This window comes from Emys orbicularis, chromosome 3, assembly GCF_028017835.1.
Source record: "Emys orbicularis isolate rEmyOrb1 chromosome 3, rEmyOrb1.hap1, whole genome shotgun sequence".
Taxonomy (NCBI): Eukaryota; Metazoa; Chordata; order Testudines; family Emydidae; genus Emys; species Emys orbicularis.
The window spans coordinates 20,689,170-20,706,888 of NC_088685.1; the positions used below are offsets into that span (position 1 = coordinate 20,689,170).

General features: G+C 43.2%; 1 protein-coding gene across 1 annotated transcript in view; it reads right to left on the reverse strand.

Annotated features, from left to right (window-relative positions):
* Nucleotides 1–6,237: 6,237 nt before the first annotated feature.
* The window catches only part of KLHL29 (kelch like family member 29), a 469,081-nt gene continuing 457,599 nt past the window's right edge, over nucleotides 6,238–17,719 (reverse strand). Inside the window, exon 13 of the mRNA XM_065401983.1 lies at nucleotides 6,238–6,421. Coding sequence (XP_065258055.1) covers nucleotides 6,238–6,421 — 184 coding nt within the window. The remainder of the gene's footprint in view (nucleotides 6,422–17,719) is intronic.

Sequence of the window (17,719 nt, forward strand, 5' to 3'; positions counted from 1 at the left end):
AAAGACTTTGGCAGGGGGCATTTGCCTGGGGCCTTTTTCTGCTTCCTCCCTCTGCTAGAGTCTTTTCCCACTTACGGAGTCTTTCACTGTGGCATGAAAAGGCTCCAACAGTCTGACACTACACTGTTAAAAATAATATAGCTGTAGAAGGTTCTGCTTGGCCACGTAGAGAGCTGTGTAGGGTATATACACTGGGGTTCTGGTGTGTAGGGCACTGTAGTCTTCTAAGGAGCATCTCAAGTTTTGGCAATGGGGATTGGGCTAAGAGTTTGGGAACAGCACATTTTTCTTCTGTATGTGGAAAGAAGCAGGAACATGTGTTTGTATGATAAGAGAATGATGAAGTAGTTTCCAGTGCATTAGTAATGGAAGGTTATTAAACATCATCTACTTGGAATAAACATTTTTCAGTCAGAAGGCCTGGTTAACCTGTACTGAAGAGTCTTAATAACAGTTGGTTGAGGAGATCTCTGCCCTGCAGATGTTAATTTTTAATAAATCTTATAATGCCAGGGAATTGATGTAATCTGCGTCGATGTAATACTTAGACTCTTGTAATTTGTCTTAGCACCTCATGACATTCTGATTAAAATTTGAGCACTATGCAGTATCAATAAGAGCACATGTTAAATAGATTAAGAACTGGCTAACTGACAGATATGAATGGTAATCTTCCTGCTTTCCCCTCTACACTTCTACATAGCAATTATATGTTGCCAATATGAAAATCTGTGACATATTGAAAAGGTGGGAACAAGATAAAATTGAATTTAATATTAATAAATAACATGGGATACTGCACTAATTGAACAAGAAAATTAATAATTATTTACAACGGTAGTTTTTAGTAAAAATGAAGTGGCTACAGAATGAATCAGGAGGCTCAGCTTGCCAAAGTCTGATTATTTTTACTTTGGGATAGTGCCCGTTCTATAATAAGCTCCTGGTTCTCAGATTTTAAACATCAAAAGCATTTGGGCTTCCACTTTCATAATTTCATCTAACAGATTCTTATTCTGCGACTATGGGGTAAACCAGCCCATGCCGCATAGATCATAGTGTGGGAACCGCTCTGCTTGAGCATAGTCCCCAACCTGAGAAGGTGCCAGTCCCTACCCTTTAAGAACTATTATTTCTATAAATCTGTTTTTACCACAGGGGAAAAATAAAACACAAAGGCTCCCACAGCTTGCAGTTGCCAGCTAAGCTTAATTGTATCCATACTCTGTGGCCACACAAAGGGGTGAGAAGAAATATAAGGCTACACACACTGAACAGTGGAGAACGTGTATGTATTGCTGTGGTAGACATGGTTCAGGACTGATGTCCCAGATTGGGCCTAAGTCACCATCACAAAACCTAGGTTTTATAACAACTTTATGGCTTACAAAACAGACATTGGAATTCAGGCTGCTAGCCTGATTTCTGGGCCAAAGAGAGCTCTTCAAATGGCTGCAAGAAGGAAGGTTTCAGAACATGCATTATCAGTTGGGCAGCCAGCACTGTCCTCCAGCCAGGTCGTAAAGGAGACTGACATTGTCAAGGTAGCCCTTAAGATCTCACCTGTGAACTGGGAAAGGGGAGAGGATATTAGTAAAACATTGAAAGATGACAAAATTAAAAACCATAAGCAGCTGGTTACCTTTTTTATTCCTCTAATAAGGAACAAATGCAGACGTTAGGCTTGATGTCAGTGGCAAAGCTTCTCTCTCCTAGGCACTAGTTGAGCCAAAACTTATAATTCCTTGTAGTAAGCTGCTATACTTGAATTTGTGGGCTGACGGAAGATGGAATTTGTTACCTTTCTCTCAGAAGTAACCTTTCCCCCAAGCTAACGTCAACTCTAAACATGGAATGTGTGTCACCCGAGAGAAGACAACTTACACCTTGTTTCAAGGGGCAGCTTGAGACAGGGTCATTCTCCACTGTTATCTGCCACTTTTCCTTTGGTTTTTCTGTCTCCAACAGCTGGAGCCAATGTCTGACTTTGATACTTGCAGAGAGACTAAATTCTGTCATTAAGGATAATTTGGCTAAAGAATCTAGTCCCAATTCTCTTCTGGCCCAGGTGACAGCCCTCACTTGCATGAAGTCCTATCTGGGCCAGTGTTTAATCCAGCCTTATACAAAGAGTGGTTCTTCAAACCAGAGATGACACTTCTTTCTTGGTATCGCCAGGCCTTGTGTAATGAGATGATAGACCCACCATGCAGAGACATCTCTGCCTACTTCTCTCGAGATAATTTTCTTTCTAGCTCTTCATTTTTTCTAACCAGGACCCTCCAGATGATCAAAAATTAGTGTTGCATTTTCTGTACACCCTGGTATCTTCATTACAGCTGAAAGGAGGGTTCAATACCTGCTTTTAAAGCTCCCGGACCCTAGAAAGGCGAAATGGAGCATTAAGGGTTTAGTTTAAGGAGCTCATCCCATTCTATGAGCCTTTATTTGCATGACAGGCTATACAAGTGTTGTCAAAGTATTAAAGACACCCCTTACTGGTATTTTTCAGAGGTTGGTATGACCTGCCCAGCACAGACTACACATCCTATTTGGGGTTTGAGCCGCTGGGACTGGAAATTAAACCACCTTTTGAATGTAGTGTGGAGGGGTAAGGTAGCACCTTTCCAAGGGAACCGCTGCCCTTTCATTAGAAACTACTCAGGAAAGATTTGAGATTCAGGAGTCTCCCAGATAGTGTCTCCTTGCTTGTCATTAAGACTTTATTCGCTTGGTAAGTTCACTACTCAATGAAATGATCAGAAAGAGGAAAACAGCAACCCTGGGAACTGTGGGAGTATGTGGCGTTCACTGGAGGCAGTGAACCATCCCTTACATGGTAACTTTCAGTCCCCAGTGAGCTGATCTAGAGTCATACTAGTAAACAAGAGGTGAAAGGGTTGGTATCGTTACCAGTCTACTGAGCCAGCCTGTCCATGGAGTTTCTAAAAGCTTTTAAGGACAAAACCCCTTAGCAGATCTGTGCACATGATTCATTTAGCACAGACTCTCAGATAACTTCCCAGAGGACAACTAAAATAATTTTCATATAAAAGTAAAGCAAATAGCCTGTCTTTTGCTTATCCTACCAAGCCTTATTGACTGGTGCTGAGTAAGACCGTCTTTCCACAGTGTTGATGAAAAGGTTGGCAACTTATCCTGTGTGGTCTGGGTCAGGGCTGCATAATACCAACTTGCAAGGTTTTTAGCAATCTTCATGTGCTGTTCAACCTGATCCACTAAGACCAAACAAAAATGTTTAAAAACGGCAGTCAAGCTTCTAAATACTTGTAAAGTCGCAGTCTGAACAAAGCTGAGATAAACTCAGTAGTTTAATTATTTCTGTAAATGTATATAACAGACGTTTGTTCCTACTATGGGTCTGAAATGTTCCACTGCAATGCACTGCCTCTCCCACTGGAGAGGTGGTTGGGACGAGTTATATTTGTCTCCTCATTAGTTCCCAACCCAGTGTTTTACAGATGACATCCAGTGAAACATCAGAGGAACCATGAACTGTTTCACTTCAGTGCTCTTGGAGACAAGTGTCCTTTTGTGGATTGCTGAACTCCCACTCGGAGATACAAAGGAACTTGACCACAGGGCAAAAGTGGCTTTCATCTCTTAGAAATTACAAGACCAAGTAGCACAACTCCAGGCTCACTTAAATAATGCAGTTTAATAAGGTTTTAAGATAAAGTGTCAAGATAATTGTATAAACCTTGATAGAAAACGAGCCCTCCGGTTCTTTACTTAATAGAGGTTTGGAAAAATGGAGTGGGGGAAAGGGAGGCCGTCTAGATAAATAGATCCTAGAGTTATTTATAAGCTTTTTTTTTTTTTTAAAGTAGGATGCAGGTATGTTGGAAGTTAGTAGTCAGTTAAATACTGGCAAGAAAAATTGGACCAGAGACAGATCCAGCTGGAACAAAAGCATTTTCCTCCATGGTTGCATGGAAAATTAATGTAAACATTAACGTGGCATTGCCTTGTGTTCACTCTTAACAAAATTAATCCAATCTGGATGATGAATCTAGATCTATAAATATATTTATTATAATATAACAAGAACTTAACAGTAAACATAAACTATATACAATGCCATTACAGAGAACCCTGGTTGTTTTATATTAGTCACAGAAATAGCCAGTTTTGCTCCAGTGTGAGAAATGAAGAAATAAGCTAAATTGGAAATGTTGAATGTGTTAGGTCTTGTTGACTGCTAGCACCTCCTTTGGAGGTAGACACACACCAACACTAAAATTAGTCCTGCCCCAGGCAGTTAGAAACTTGTGCTCCAATCTTTAGGTTCACACTTGTACCCTGTTTGACATAAATACTTTAAATGACATATTATGTATATAATTTTGTTGTGCTTATTTTTTTCCCTAAAGAATAAATAATCAAAACAACTGCATAACAAAGGTTGGAACTTCACTATCAAAAGGAGAGACGTGAGTCACCCTATCGCCTGACTGAGCACATTATTTTTAAATACTGCAAGATACAAATTTCATACTATTTTGTTCTTTTATAAACAATTAGTAATAAAATAACTTTAAGGTGATTGGGGAAACCAATGCAGATGGTTAGCCAAAGTTGTAACCAGACCTCCCCTATACAAAAAGGCTAACATATTTGGTATGAAATTCAACTAGATATTGACTGTAGTGTCTCTCATACAGACATTCTGTAAAGGAATCTCTCCACAGAATTACCACCATGGCATTTAGAATCTAAAACTGTGAAGGCAAACGTAGTAACTCTTTCTCTTTCTGCTGCTCTGTTTGGAAAGAAATCACACACATCCTCTGCTCAGGGTTATTTTCCATGTGTTAACTGTAAGAATCTGTTTTCCCCCATTATATCTCCCCGCTCATCTCCCATTTGATCATTCCATTTACAAATTTATAAAGAATTTTCACATCACAATGCTTCTCTGGATAGACAATGTTTTAATATATATATGTATAAAAATATAACCCCTGTGCTGTGCATATACTTACAACTCTACACAGTAATCATTCTGTGTCTTTTATACTGGGCTTCACCCAATCCATTTTCTATCATGGGATTTAAACTTGTGTGTTTAAAACGTGTGAATATTTTTATTCTGAAACGTTCTCATTCTGATGCCCCTTAATGAGAGAAGTTTGCATTTAAGACTTCCAGACCTTTTAATTAGGAGATAGTTTTTTTTTTTTTTTTTTTTTAAGATGTCCTCTTAGATGTAATTTAAAAACAAAAAGATAGTGGCATATATCCCAACATAAGGAATCTTGATTGTGATCCAAAAATGAGTATATGAGGCATCTTCTTAAATAACTTACTGAAAACGTGGAAATCCCACATCATATGGTTTGTTTTATTAACATGATTCCAATCAGAACATTTTAAAGAGGTTAGTTTAATCAAGAAAATGCCTCTGGAATCTAAAAATAACAATTGCATTAGAGATTGCAAGCACTGTCAAGTTTTGCTCATACAGTAGAAAACAGGGTAGAAACCACCCTCCACTCCCAACACACAAATGCTGCCATGTAGGGGGCAGAAATCCATACAACCCAAGAAACCCTTTTCACATAGAATGCCATTACAATCAGTTCTTCTCTCTCTCTTTCTCTCCTTTTTTGGTGCTGCTCTAGAGAACTGCAATATTTATTTGATCTGATGGAAGACTGACATCAACCTACGCCAGCTGTCACACAAGATATATCTCAGTCATTGGTATTGAAAAGCATGTATTTGTTAAAAACAAATGTAGGAATCAAAGTGATAAGGACACTTTGACCTTCTTTCAAATAGCCTGATGCCTAATGTGTAATAGTAAAACTAATCTTCTGCACAGTTATGTTAAGAATCAAGCTTGCTCTCTAGGAGTAAAATGCAGATTTTTCTCTTCCCCCAGTTAAAAAATATGTGAAATTCTATTGCACCTGGGTTGACCCAAAGCCTACATCCGTAACAAGTGCCACTACAACATCTAGTGACACACTTGTATTATTAAGTTACACTATCTTACATAGCACGGAGCTCTCTGCTCCTCGTTCACCAAAAGGTGAAGATGATTTTCTACATTCAATGTAGAGAGTATTCAAAACTTTAGAGCAATATGTTCGTTGCTTTTGTGTTTTTGTTGTTCTAATTTTATTTATTTTTGTTGTTGTAATAGCTTTTTTTATTTCTTGTCTGCTCTTGGCAGGCAAAACCAGTTCTCCATCCAACTCCTTGGTAGCATCAACCACTCTGAATGTACTTTTTAATTACTACACAGCCATGTCGAAACACAGGGCATGGCATATTGGGTAGAAGCGTCCACGTGTTTGTCTTAGGGTCGTAGGCTTCCATATTCCCCAGCGCAGGTCCTTCGCTGCTAACAATTCCACCGGTGGCATAAATTTTTCCATCAAGAACCACAGCACTATACACAAAAAGAAAAGAAAAGTTTTGCTTAGTATCTTGTAAAACAGTTCACATTTCTTGTAGTTTTTAGTGCCCTTTTGTAACACAAGCCTAACTGGATAACTATTAAAATAGTAAGAAACACTTGCAGCTTTAGAAGGCTGAACGCCCCTTCCATTAATCTTAATAACCTTCCCCTACCTGCGCTGCCCCTCCATCCCCCAAGTAAGCTTTCCCCACTTTAAACATACAGCAGGGAAACCGTGGAAGACATGACGCACTCAAGCCTATAGAGGGTATCAACAGCACAGTCACTGTTGCAACGTACCAGGCCTAGATACACACATATGCACCACATACAAGTGTATAAACAAATGTAGCTGCTATTTAGAAGTTTCTGACTCCCAGTCCTGTGCATACAAAATGCCTCTTTTACACCACCGGTCTTTGCCAAAGCTGTAAAGGAAGAAATATCCCCTCCTCTCCCCCCAGACTACAAGCTCAATGAAAACCCTTTCTTGACTCAACCCCTTCAATGGTCAGTTATCTCTTTCGTACACTGTGGAGGTTGGGGTCATGACCACATTTCCCCCTGAGCCAAACCCTCTCCACCCCCATTTTCCTCTCTCAGACTCAGAAACCCATCTTACTGCCTGTATGTGGTTGCTGGTGTGAGTGCTTTCTGGCAGACGGCATTACAGCATGCATACAAAGCCAATCAATGGCTATGGATACCGAACCGCATCTGGGGGTGGGGAGCTGGGTGCCCTAGTTTATAAAAAGATTAGCACGTTTTAAAACGTTGCAAATTTTAAATATATTGCAAATAAAGCAAACTGAACAAAGGAGGGTAAGGGAGAGGCTCTGTGCCAATGACTGGGCTCGCTGAACTTAACACTAAGTAGCACATTCACAGATTTCATTGAGCTCATTTTGATGCAATAAGAACCATACAGAGCGGGCTGCAGCACAAGGAGGAAGAGTTAAAATTTAAGGATGGGACGAATGGAGACTCCTAAAAGATGCCAGCATGAAAAAACAACCAACCAAAACGCCTCTGAAAAAAGAATGTAAAGAACAAGAAGTGGCCAATGTCTTCAGTAGGAATAAAAATGGATAAAAATAAAGCTGTACTGAAAACAGTGATGAGGGGAGGATTTAAACAAGACGAGTATGAGCTACTTACATAAGTAAGTAGGAAATAATGAAGACCTTGTCAAAATAACTGTTAATCTGAAAGGAGGTAAATGGGGATACTTGAAACATTTGATTAACGCATATATACAAATCAGCAGGGCTGGCTGATATACAGCCCAGGGTCTTAAGGGAATTTGCTAATGAATTTACTGAACCACTGGTAATTATTTTTGAAAGGTCACATAGAAATGGGGAAGTACCAGAGGATTTGAATAAAGCAAGTGGTGTACCAATATTCAAAAAAGCAAAGACTCAGTGTGAGATTGCTAATATCTATTCTGTATAGCCTTACAATTTGCCCTCAACTGAACTCCTACAGAAAAATGATAAAAGACAAAAACACCAAAACACTTTTTCTCAAAATGATCACTCCATATCTGACCTCTCGATCCTCATCCTCAACAGAAACCTGCACAACACCTTCAGAACACAAGCCTGGGAACTTAAATTCAAAACTCCGCTTGACACCAAAAATCATGGCTGGAGATACTGGATTTATGGCTTTTTATAACAATTTGTAACCTACTAACCCTCCTTTGTCCTATAACTGCAGAGGTATTAACTGCCCCCTTCATCTTGAATGGTCTCTTGCAACATGTATTAACTCCTTATCTGTTCCATACTTGTATTTAGCTGTTGACACTACCTGTCCCAGACTTGAAGTAGAGCCCTGCGTATGCTTCTCTCTCTCTCTCTCACCAACAGAAGTTGGGCCAATAAAAGATACTACCTCACCCATCTACTCTGTCTAAATGAATAAATAAATAAAATAAAAAAGATAGAACGAGACTGAAACTAGGAACCTCCAACCAGACTTTATTTAGTCATATATTCCTAACACTCCCAGCCCCTCCATCCATTTGTTAGTTACACTGACTCATTACATCTTGTCTTAAGGGTCTAATCCTTACCCACAGGTGTAACTTTATGTAAGGAATAATGCCACTGAAGTGCACAATTGTTTGAAGGATCAGCGTCTTGAATTGTAAGCACTGCAGGGCAGGGAAGCTTGCTTAATATGCGCTTGCACAGAGCCTACCAAAATGGGGTCCCAAACTTGATTGGGACTCTGAGTACGATTGTAATACTGCTACTAATAAATAATTGCTATTAGTAGCATGACAGTCCGTTATGTATAAGCACCTAGGACGGTGGAATTATGAGAACTAAACAATATGGACTTTCTAAAGAACACAAGATACAAGACACACTTAGCCGGCTACATTTTGGATAAAGACGTGTGGACACAGTTCTGTACAATGGTGACCTGTGCCAAACTGAGACTTCATCTCTGCCCTAGAAAAGATTACTTTCTAAAGGCTCAAAAGGATACAATATGAACATACAAATGGCCACACTGGATCAGGCTAATGGGCCACCTAGCCCAGTGGCCTGTCTCTGATCCTTGGAGTTTAGGGACAGCTGGAGTCTGGTGTTGCATCCCTGACCATTTTGTCACCTAGTCATCGATGGACCTAGCCTCCATGAATTGATCTAATTCTTTCTTGAACCCATTTATACTTTTAGTCTTCACAGAATCCCATGGCAACAAATTCCACAGGCTGACTGTGTGTTGTGTGAAGAAATACTTCCTTTTGTTTGTTTTGAACCTGCTGCCTATACATTTCATCAGGTGACCCCCTAGTTCCTTTGTATTTGAAAGGGTAAATAACACGTCCCTATTCACAAGACAGTCTGGCACACCAGTTTACCAGGGTCACTCTGTTACAATAGGTACAGAATACTGACCGGAGTAAGGGTACAGAAGGCATGTGAACACAGTAGTTTCAGCATGTTTTTGCAAAAAAAAAAAAAAAAAGGGAATTGGCCATATATGTACTGGGCTGCTAGTCCAGCTGTGCAAAGGGACACAGAAGAAGACAGCGGTTTCAGGGATTGGCACTAGACGCTGTGGTATCTGTATTCTTCAGTTAAAGCCCTTGCTAGGGTAATCTTACAACACCTTACTTGAAAAAATTAATTCAAATTGGTTTGGCTAGGAGCACTGCCACATGGGTTAATAAAAACTGATGGAAGAATCATTAATAAGGGGTAATTATAAGAGGCAATATTTGACGCAGAGGGAGATGCTTTGGTCTGGTTTTATTTAACATCATCGTTAATGATTTGGAAACCTATGTAAGCAGCCCACTAAATTAAAGTTGCAAATTACTGGGAGGTGTTACCACCAGCAGGGAGGACAAACAAAATAATAGGAACACGGGGACCTTGAAAGGTTAGCAGTATGAATAGGCAATAAAAGGGGATCCAACTGAAAACATGTAAGTAAATACATCTGGGGAAAATACCTATATAGCTTACACATCAAATTTCCAAAAGCATCTCAGGGTTAGCTCCACCAAGGAGATTCAGGCTCAGTCTTGCAAAGCCTGACTTTAGGCCCAGTAGACCCCACACTCCCAAGTTAGGTGTCCAAGCTCCCTATAAAATGCCTGTGGAGAGTTGGGTCCTAAGAACGGGATACACAAAAGCCCACAGGCTGAGTGGTGAGCCATCTAAGCTAGCTAGTAGGAAATGCCAATCAGAGGGGCAACCCGTTGTATACAGCTCCACCCCTTATGTGTGCGCTTAAAACCCACCACTCAGACAGAGTGAGGCAGGCCCCTAAGGCCAGGTCTATACTCGAAAGTTACGTTGACCCAGCTACGTTGCTCAGGGGTGTAAAAATCTACACCCCTGAGCGATGTTGTTAAGCCGAGCTAACCCCCAATGTAGACAGTGCTAGGTCAGTGGAAGAATTCTTCTGTTGACTAGCTTCCGCCTCTTGGGGCAGTGGATTAACTAGGCCGATGGGAGAAACCCCCTCCCTTCAATGTAGTGAGTATCTACATGAAAACATTACAGCAGCCCAGCAGGTGTGCTTCTGTAGCATTTCAAGTGTAAACAAACCCTTAGTCTGGGCTGGATTGAGACGCCTGTCTCTGCTTGGGATTCACAGCCCCAACCACTCTCCTGGAGTCAGGCAACTAAGCCGGGTCAGCCTTTTCTCAAGTAGAAGATGGCAGTGTGCTGCCTAAGTTTCTGCCAGTTGGCACGTGCAAAGTCACCATAAGGCATGAAATCACTGAGCTGCTCAGTGCCTAACTCACACTTAGGCCCTGCTGTTCCCCTGCTTCGCTTGCCTAAGGGGCCTGATTTGGTAGGTGTGCACGGTACACATGTAACCTGCACAAGAAAAGGAGGCAATGGTGGTGGTTATGCCCAATAGCCTGGTGGTTAGAGCACTCACCTGGGATGTGGGCAACCCAGGTTCAAATCCCTGCTCTGCCTGATTTGGAGCAGGGATGTGAACCCAGGTCCTTTCACCAACCCAGATAATTGCCCCAATCACTGGGTATAAGGATAGGCAGCACCACCGACTCCTCCTATGTCTGAATGAGGCTCCATACACAAGGTAGGTGCGAGCTAGGTATCAAGCTGCTAGGCAGTGTCAGGCCTGAGGCATGTTTTTGCATGCTCACCAGCAAAAACTGGGGGCACCTAGGGGCCTCTACGTGCCTACAGGGTTGGTGGAAGCTGAGCAGGTGTTCTCAGCATGCTAGTGGTGCCTAAATGTTGGATTTAGGGCTAGATTAACAAGGGGACCTTAGGCAGTTGAGCATCTAAGTGTAGTCCAAAACTTTAAGGCAGGTGAACGGAAAGCAGTATGTTCATCACTCCCTCTTCCTAAGGGCAACAATATTGCTCTTCTCCTCCCAGCCCCTCAGTTGTAAAAACAACATTAACCGAGGCTAATGTATGAAGAAAGGAATAATCACAAGAATTAGGATGCAAGCTTGTTGTTCGGTGCCATTAACACTAAGTGATTACACGCTGTCAGAACCTGAAGAGAAAGACAGCTGCAAGCAGAAGAACTTTGGTGTAGAAGCAACAAGCCCCTATGCCTGCTCTCGGGGGCAGCAGCTGTAGCGAGCGGAGCGTACAGCCCAGGTCAAAGAACAGCTGAGCTTGGAGGAGTCACTGTAATGCCAAATGGCTGAGAATAATTTTTTCATAACCGAGGTATTTTTTCCATCTTCAAGTGAAATTCTTTCCACAACTCTTGCTTGGAAATCGGACAGGGTGGTGGATGGCTATGCGCTAGACTGGTTCCAATCTCTCCTCTCCGTTCCTGAGGCAAGTGGGTTTATTTTCTTTTATTTAAAACTGTCCATAACAATATACAAGAACAATCAGCCATACTGGGTCAGACCAATGGGCCAAAGGGGATGTCTACAATGCAATTAAACACCCGCGGCTGGCCCATGTCAGCTGCCTCAGGCTCTGAGGGATCAAGTTGTACAGTTGCCATGTAGATATTTGGGCTTGGGCTGGAGTCCGAATGTCTACTCCACAATTTTGCAGCCCCACAGCCGAGCCCCGGGAGCCCAAATCGGCTGACATGGGCCAGCCACGGATGTTTAAGTGCAATGTGGAGATACCCTATGTGTACAGCAGGGATGGGCAGGGCCGGCTCTAGGATTTTTGCCGCCCAAAGCAAAAACAATTTTGGCCGCCCCCCCCCCCCGTTTTTTAATTACCCCACCCCCGGCCCCGCCTCAACTCCGCCCCTTCCCCAAATCCCCAGCCCTGCCTCCTCCCCCCAGGCTCTCAAGCCTAGGAGGGAGGGAGGGGGAGAAGCGGCGCCCGCGCTGCGGCCACTCGGAGTCTCCCCCTCCCTCGCAGGCTCTCAAGCCTGGGAGGGAGGGCGAGTAGCGGCGCGCGAATCAGCTGTTTCGCGCGCCGTGGCACGCGAGCGGCAGCAGCAGCGGAGGTGAGCTAGGGCGGCCGGGGCACATTTTTAGGGGCGGCATTCTGGCGCCGGCCATGCTGCCCCTAAAAATGTGCCGCCCCAAGCACCAGCTTGTTTTGCTGGTGCCTAGAGCCGGCCCTGGGGATGGGCAAACTTTTTGGCCTGGGGGCCACATCTGGGTGGGGAAATTGCATGCAGGGCCACGAATGTAGGGCTGGGGCAGGGGATTGGGGTACAGGGAGGGGTGCGGAGTGCGGCAGGGGGCTCAAGGGAGTAGGGGCCTCAGGGCAGGGGGCTGGGGTGCGGGCTCTGGCCCGGTGCCGCTTACCTGGAGCGGCTCTGGAATGGCAGCGGTGCGCACCGGGGCCAGGGCAGGCTGCCTGCGTGCCTGCCCTGGCCTCGCGCCGTTCCCGGAAGCGGCCGGCACCACATCCCTGCAGCACCTAGGGAAAGCGGGGGGCAGAGGGCTCCGCGAGCTGCCCTCACCTGCGGGTACTTCCCCAGAAGCTCCCATTGGCCGCAGTTCCCCGTTCTTGGCCAATGGAAGCTGCGGGGGGCGGTGCCTGCAGGCGAGGGCAGCGCGCGGAGCTCTCTGCCCCCCCCCCAGGGGCCGCAGTGACGTGGTGCCGGCCACTTCTGGGAGTGGCCCGCGGCCCACGACGCGGGCCGGATCCAAACCCCTGATGGGCCAGATCCGGCCTGTGGGCCGTAGTTTGTCCCCCACTGTGTACAGGGTTCAGGGAGGCACCTAGTTTTGCTAGTGATTCTCAACTGTGAACACTCTTCGGAGTTAGGCACCTAATGTGTTTTTTGCAAGAAGCCAGGGGACATTCCCTCATAATCTTTACTCCGGGGGTTAAGGGGCTCAGCTGGATGTGGGAGACCTCCCAGTTCAAGTCTCCCCACACCAGATACGGAGAAGGGGGTTGAGCAACAATCTACCATTTCGCAGGTGAGTGCCCTAAATATTGAGCTATGGGACATTTTGATCTGTGGCTCCCTCCGTCTCTCCTGTTGAAACTGTGCCATCGTGGAGCAGGGAGACTGGCCCTTGGATGAGTGCTCTATTCTCCAGGCTCCAGCGTCAGGCTCAATAGGAGCGACTGAGGGACCTCCACATCAGAAGATCCCGTAGCCCAGTGTGTTAGGGCATGTACCTGAGAGGTGACAGATCGCTGTTCAAATTACTTCTCTGGCAGAGGGGGAATTTGAACTGGGTAGTCTCCCACATCCCAGGTGAGTACCCAAACCTTTGGGCTAGAAGTTAGGAGGGAACTCTTCCCCCACAGCTGTTTTGTTAGGCAGCCTCTGAGCACACCAACCGGATCAGGCCCTGCAGGTGAATTGGGCTGCTAAATGCCTGTATTCCCTTGGCTTGTGAATCGCTCTGGGGCTTAGGTGGCAGATAGGCATCTGGACGCTAGAGGAAGGCAGCAATGCACACACCCAGAGGCAGAAACTTAGGTACCCAAAGAACTGGGTAACTGCAAGAACTTAGGCACTAAGTGAGTTTAGGCATCTACAGAGTTTGGCAGTTCTGTGAAATCACAGCGAAGCCTAACCCTGGGACTTGGGCGCCTAAGTACTTCTGTAAACCTAGACCTTAGCCTTTCTTTTACTCTTTACTCACCCGCAGGACAAGAGAAATACTTACCTACTTTTCATCAGAGGCTCTTAGTGCACTTTACAGAAGTACTATGTACAAGTGATGCATTAGGACTCCATCCCTGGTTTTTAAATAAGTGTGTGAACTTGTGTGCACTGCATGAGCCATCTTGGTTTTTTGCTCTACTGCTTTTGTGAACAATTGTCTGATTCCACCCACAATAATTCTCATCTCTTTGAGATCACGTGCTTATGTTACAGCCAATGATCATTAAGAAAATATAGTGAGTATATAATGTTTAGGACAGGAAATGAATATCTTATCCAAGTGCAGCCTCAGAGGGGTGGAATTTAGGATCTGATTCAAGAAAGTACTTAACGGTGCGCTTAAGTCTTTCTCTATTCAGAAAAGCAGGTTAGCACGTGGTGGGTGCTTTCCATAATCAGGGCCCTCGTTTGGCAGAATATCAATTGCCTAAATTGAAATTTGGCTATGACATTGGGTTTTTAACATCCACATTCTCACAAAGACATCTAGGGGCCTTTCACATCTCATCCAAAAAAGAGCAACCCCAGGAGCACCATTGCTTCGTGATGAAGCACTGTATCAGTAGTAACTCAAAGAGGGAAGAATCCTACCTCCTGAATCATCAGCATCACTGTCTGCAGCAGCTAGGTCTGGTGTTCCTTAGAGATCTCCCATTCAAGAACTCACTTGGCCCAACCTTTCTTAGCTTGTGAGGGTTACACAAGACAGCAGCACAAGATGGTATGGCTACAGGCGACTATAAATTGTGAGACTTATAAAATTCCCTATACAAACTGGCCAAAAAACATTCATTCTTGGCTGGAAATTCACAACATTTGGAAAAAAACTTTCTAGTTGTTTCTGAGGTTATAAAAAGACATTTTTAAATGGCTGAATTGGTTTGTCCTTGTGCATCATATTCTGGTTAACTGAACATTTCAAAACTGTTTTTAGTATGCGGAGATACTGAGAATGGGCACAGATCCACACACACTAATTTAATTGGAACAGATCCAAAAAGACAATTAAAGACTAGCAGGTAAATATACATAGAATTTCTTTAAAAAAAACCTTATCTTTCAAGTATTTACAAGTAAGAAATTAATCCACAAATAATTAGGTTTTGGGAAAATCTGCCTAAAAAGAGCAACAGAAGGATGCTCACAAAGTGGGCTAATACTCGGATGGGGCACCTCCAAGGAACACCCACTTGGAGGTTAGAGTTTAACGGATGCTAATCTCCACAAGGCTCTCTCTGAATTTCGTAACTTTGCTAACTGTGCTAATTTGGTAACTCTGCCCATGTTTACAGAAAGTTTTGAAGCCAAGACGCTATGTTTTAGAAGGCTCAAGATTCAATGCCCAAGTTTTCCATAGGTTTTGTTAGGTGTCCCTGTGCTGCCGCAGATGTTATCTTTCAAATTAGATAGAAAATCAAGGTCCAGACCACTCGTGGTCATTAAAGATGTGCTGGAACTTTTTGTAGTTGCATTATTAGTGCTGGTGCCCTGGCCATAATCTAATTATATTCTATCTAACTATATTTCCCCAGTGCTTTCAGTTGGATAGTGTTCCTAAACGGTTGTGTAGTGTTCCTGTGTGCTGCTGAACAGCTGCCACACTTCAACCCAGAGGTGGCTGCATTTTAGTAGTAGCCAAGGCAGTCTCTGTGCATTTTTTGTATATCAGTTATATTTTAATGCACAGTGAGATCCTTCAGGGCATAAACTGCTATATAAATGAAAGATGATTATTATTAGTCTGTTGCTGTGATTTTAATCAGCTGTCCATTGTCTCAACTCCGAACCACACATTTCCTTCCAGATCTGCTAGAAGACCTAGGTTTTCCCTCTCTACCACTTTTCTCCCAGCTGTAGAAAAACTGACACTGCATGCTGAAAGGCCAGCTTTTAAATTTGTGGGCTTGAGAAGTAGGCAACTATTGAGAAACCATACTCCATAACCACAGCCACCTGGGAATTTCTCTCCAAACAAGCTGTGCTCTAACCCATTTCAGTGTCTGAAGTTGATCCTAACTTTGTAACAGGAAATGAATAGGCTGGGGATCTACAGCCAGTGCCACAAGTTAGCAGGCCCACTAGTTAAGCAGTGAAGTTATGCTTCACTGACCAAGAACCAGAATTTATTTAAAAGGTGAAGAAGAAAAAAACCCAACCCCACCATGTTTGTGTTGTACTGTTCAGCCTGAATCTAAGTTTTATTAAGAGTTCCCATTCGGCAGAGCCATATAACAAATCTTACTGGCTAAGAGTTGGAGAAGGAGGCCGAAACTGCTTTTCTGTGCCTGTTGGGAATTGCTGGTACTAAATTAGTTTCTCTGGAATCATTGCTGGCCCCACCGTGCTGCTGCAGTTACCCTGTGGAGAATCTCTGTAACACAGCTCTATTTGCATGCAGCCTGAATTCTAAGTAAGCAGGAATATGGAATTTTTAATCAGACACAGAAACACATTCTGTATTCTTTTTGCTTGGAGAAAAATAAACCCTTGAAGAGTGAACTGGAAAGGGAGGATATCTGTCTGCAAAGGGAGGACTTCTGAGCTATATGGAGCAGGGGAGGCTTTTTTCTCCCACTCTTTTGCAGTGTGGAGGGAGGTGACCATCAGGACAGTGCAAAGAGCGATAATCACAGCTCCCAGCCTGTGTCTGCTGCTGTCATCTGTGACTGCAGCAGAACATGTGGTTGGGGGCCTCCAAACATCCAGCAGTACAAATACAGGCTGAAAATGAGACCATGATCATGTTGCTAAACACATAGTTTCATGCTGTTTGGGAAACTCTAAAGATTCAGTTCACCCTAAACACACAATAGGAGATTTTCTATAGGCACAAAGGCCACTTATGTGTCTAACTCCCATTGACTTTCAAAGCAAGCTTGGTATATAACTACCCTTTGTGCCATTCAAATCTTGCCTCAGGTCAATACCAAAAGTCTCATTGTCTACAATGGGATTAGGTTTTGTCCCAAAGGCATCCTGAAATTGATATTTTTTTTGCTCATGATTTGGGGATCTGAACAATTTATTTTAAATTGTCATTAAAAAAGAGATTTAAATTGACCTTTACATTTTTTCACAAGTCACCCCTCCCATGCTATACGCAATCACACTAGCTAGTTATTAAAGTGATAAAAACCTACTGGTTAAAATATAAAAATGAGATGCACAAACTTTTCCCAACAAACCAGGCTTTGTATGATCTGATTGAGGGAGGATCACATTAACATGTGGTTAATTTTTATGTTGTTAAATAACATCTGCATTTATTTATTTATTTAAATCCTAGATAATGAGGCAACTCATGTAAACTGCATCACACCCTTTAGTTCTGGTTTACAATCTTTAGAGAAAAATATCATTAACTACTGTCTGAACACAGTGGGGTTCTCCTCAATTCAATTTCACTCTTGTTAATACAGAGGAACAATGAAAATCTGTAATTAGCACAGAAGCAGCAGGAACCCAGTGGCATTGGCTGGAAGTTGGTGTGTGATTTTTTTAATCTGTTTGCTGCAGGACAAAATTCAGCTCAGCAGTCAAAAAGATGGCACTCTCTTAAATACAAAAAATGTGGAACTGACATTTGAAACGGCTCTTTTGATTTTAAGGTGTTTTCTGTCCTTATTTTGAAACCAAAAATAAAATACAAGAGGAGTTTTAAAAAATATAAACGTTTAGGCACGTGTTAGCAGTGATGCAGTGTGGCTCCATGGC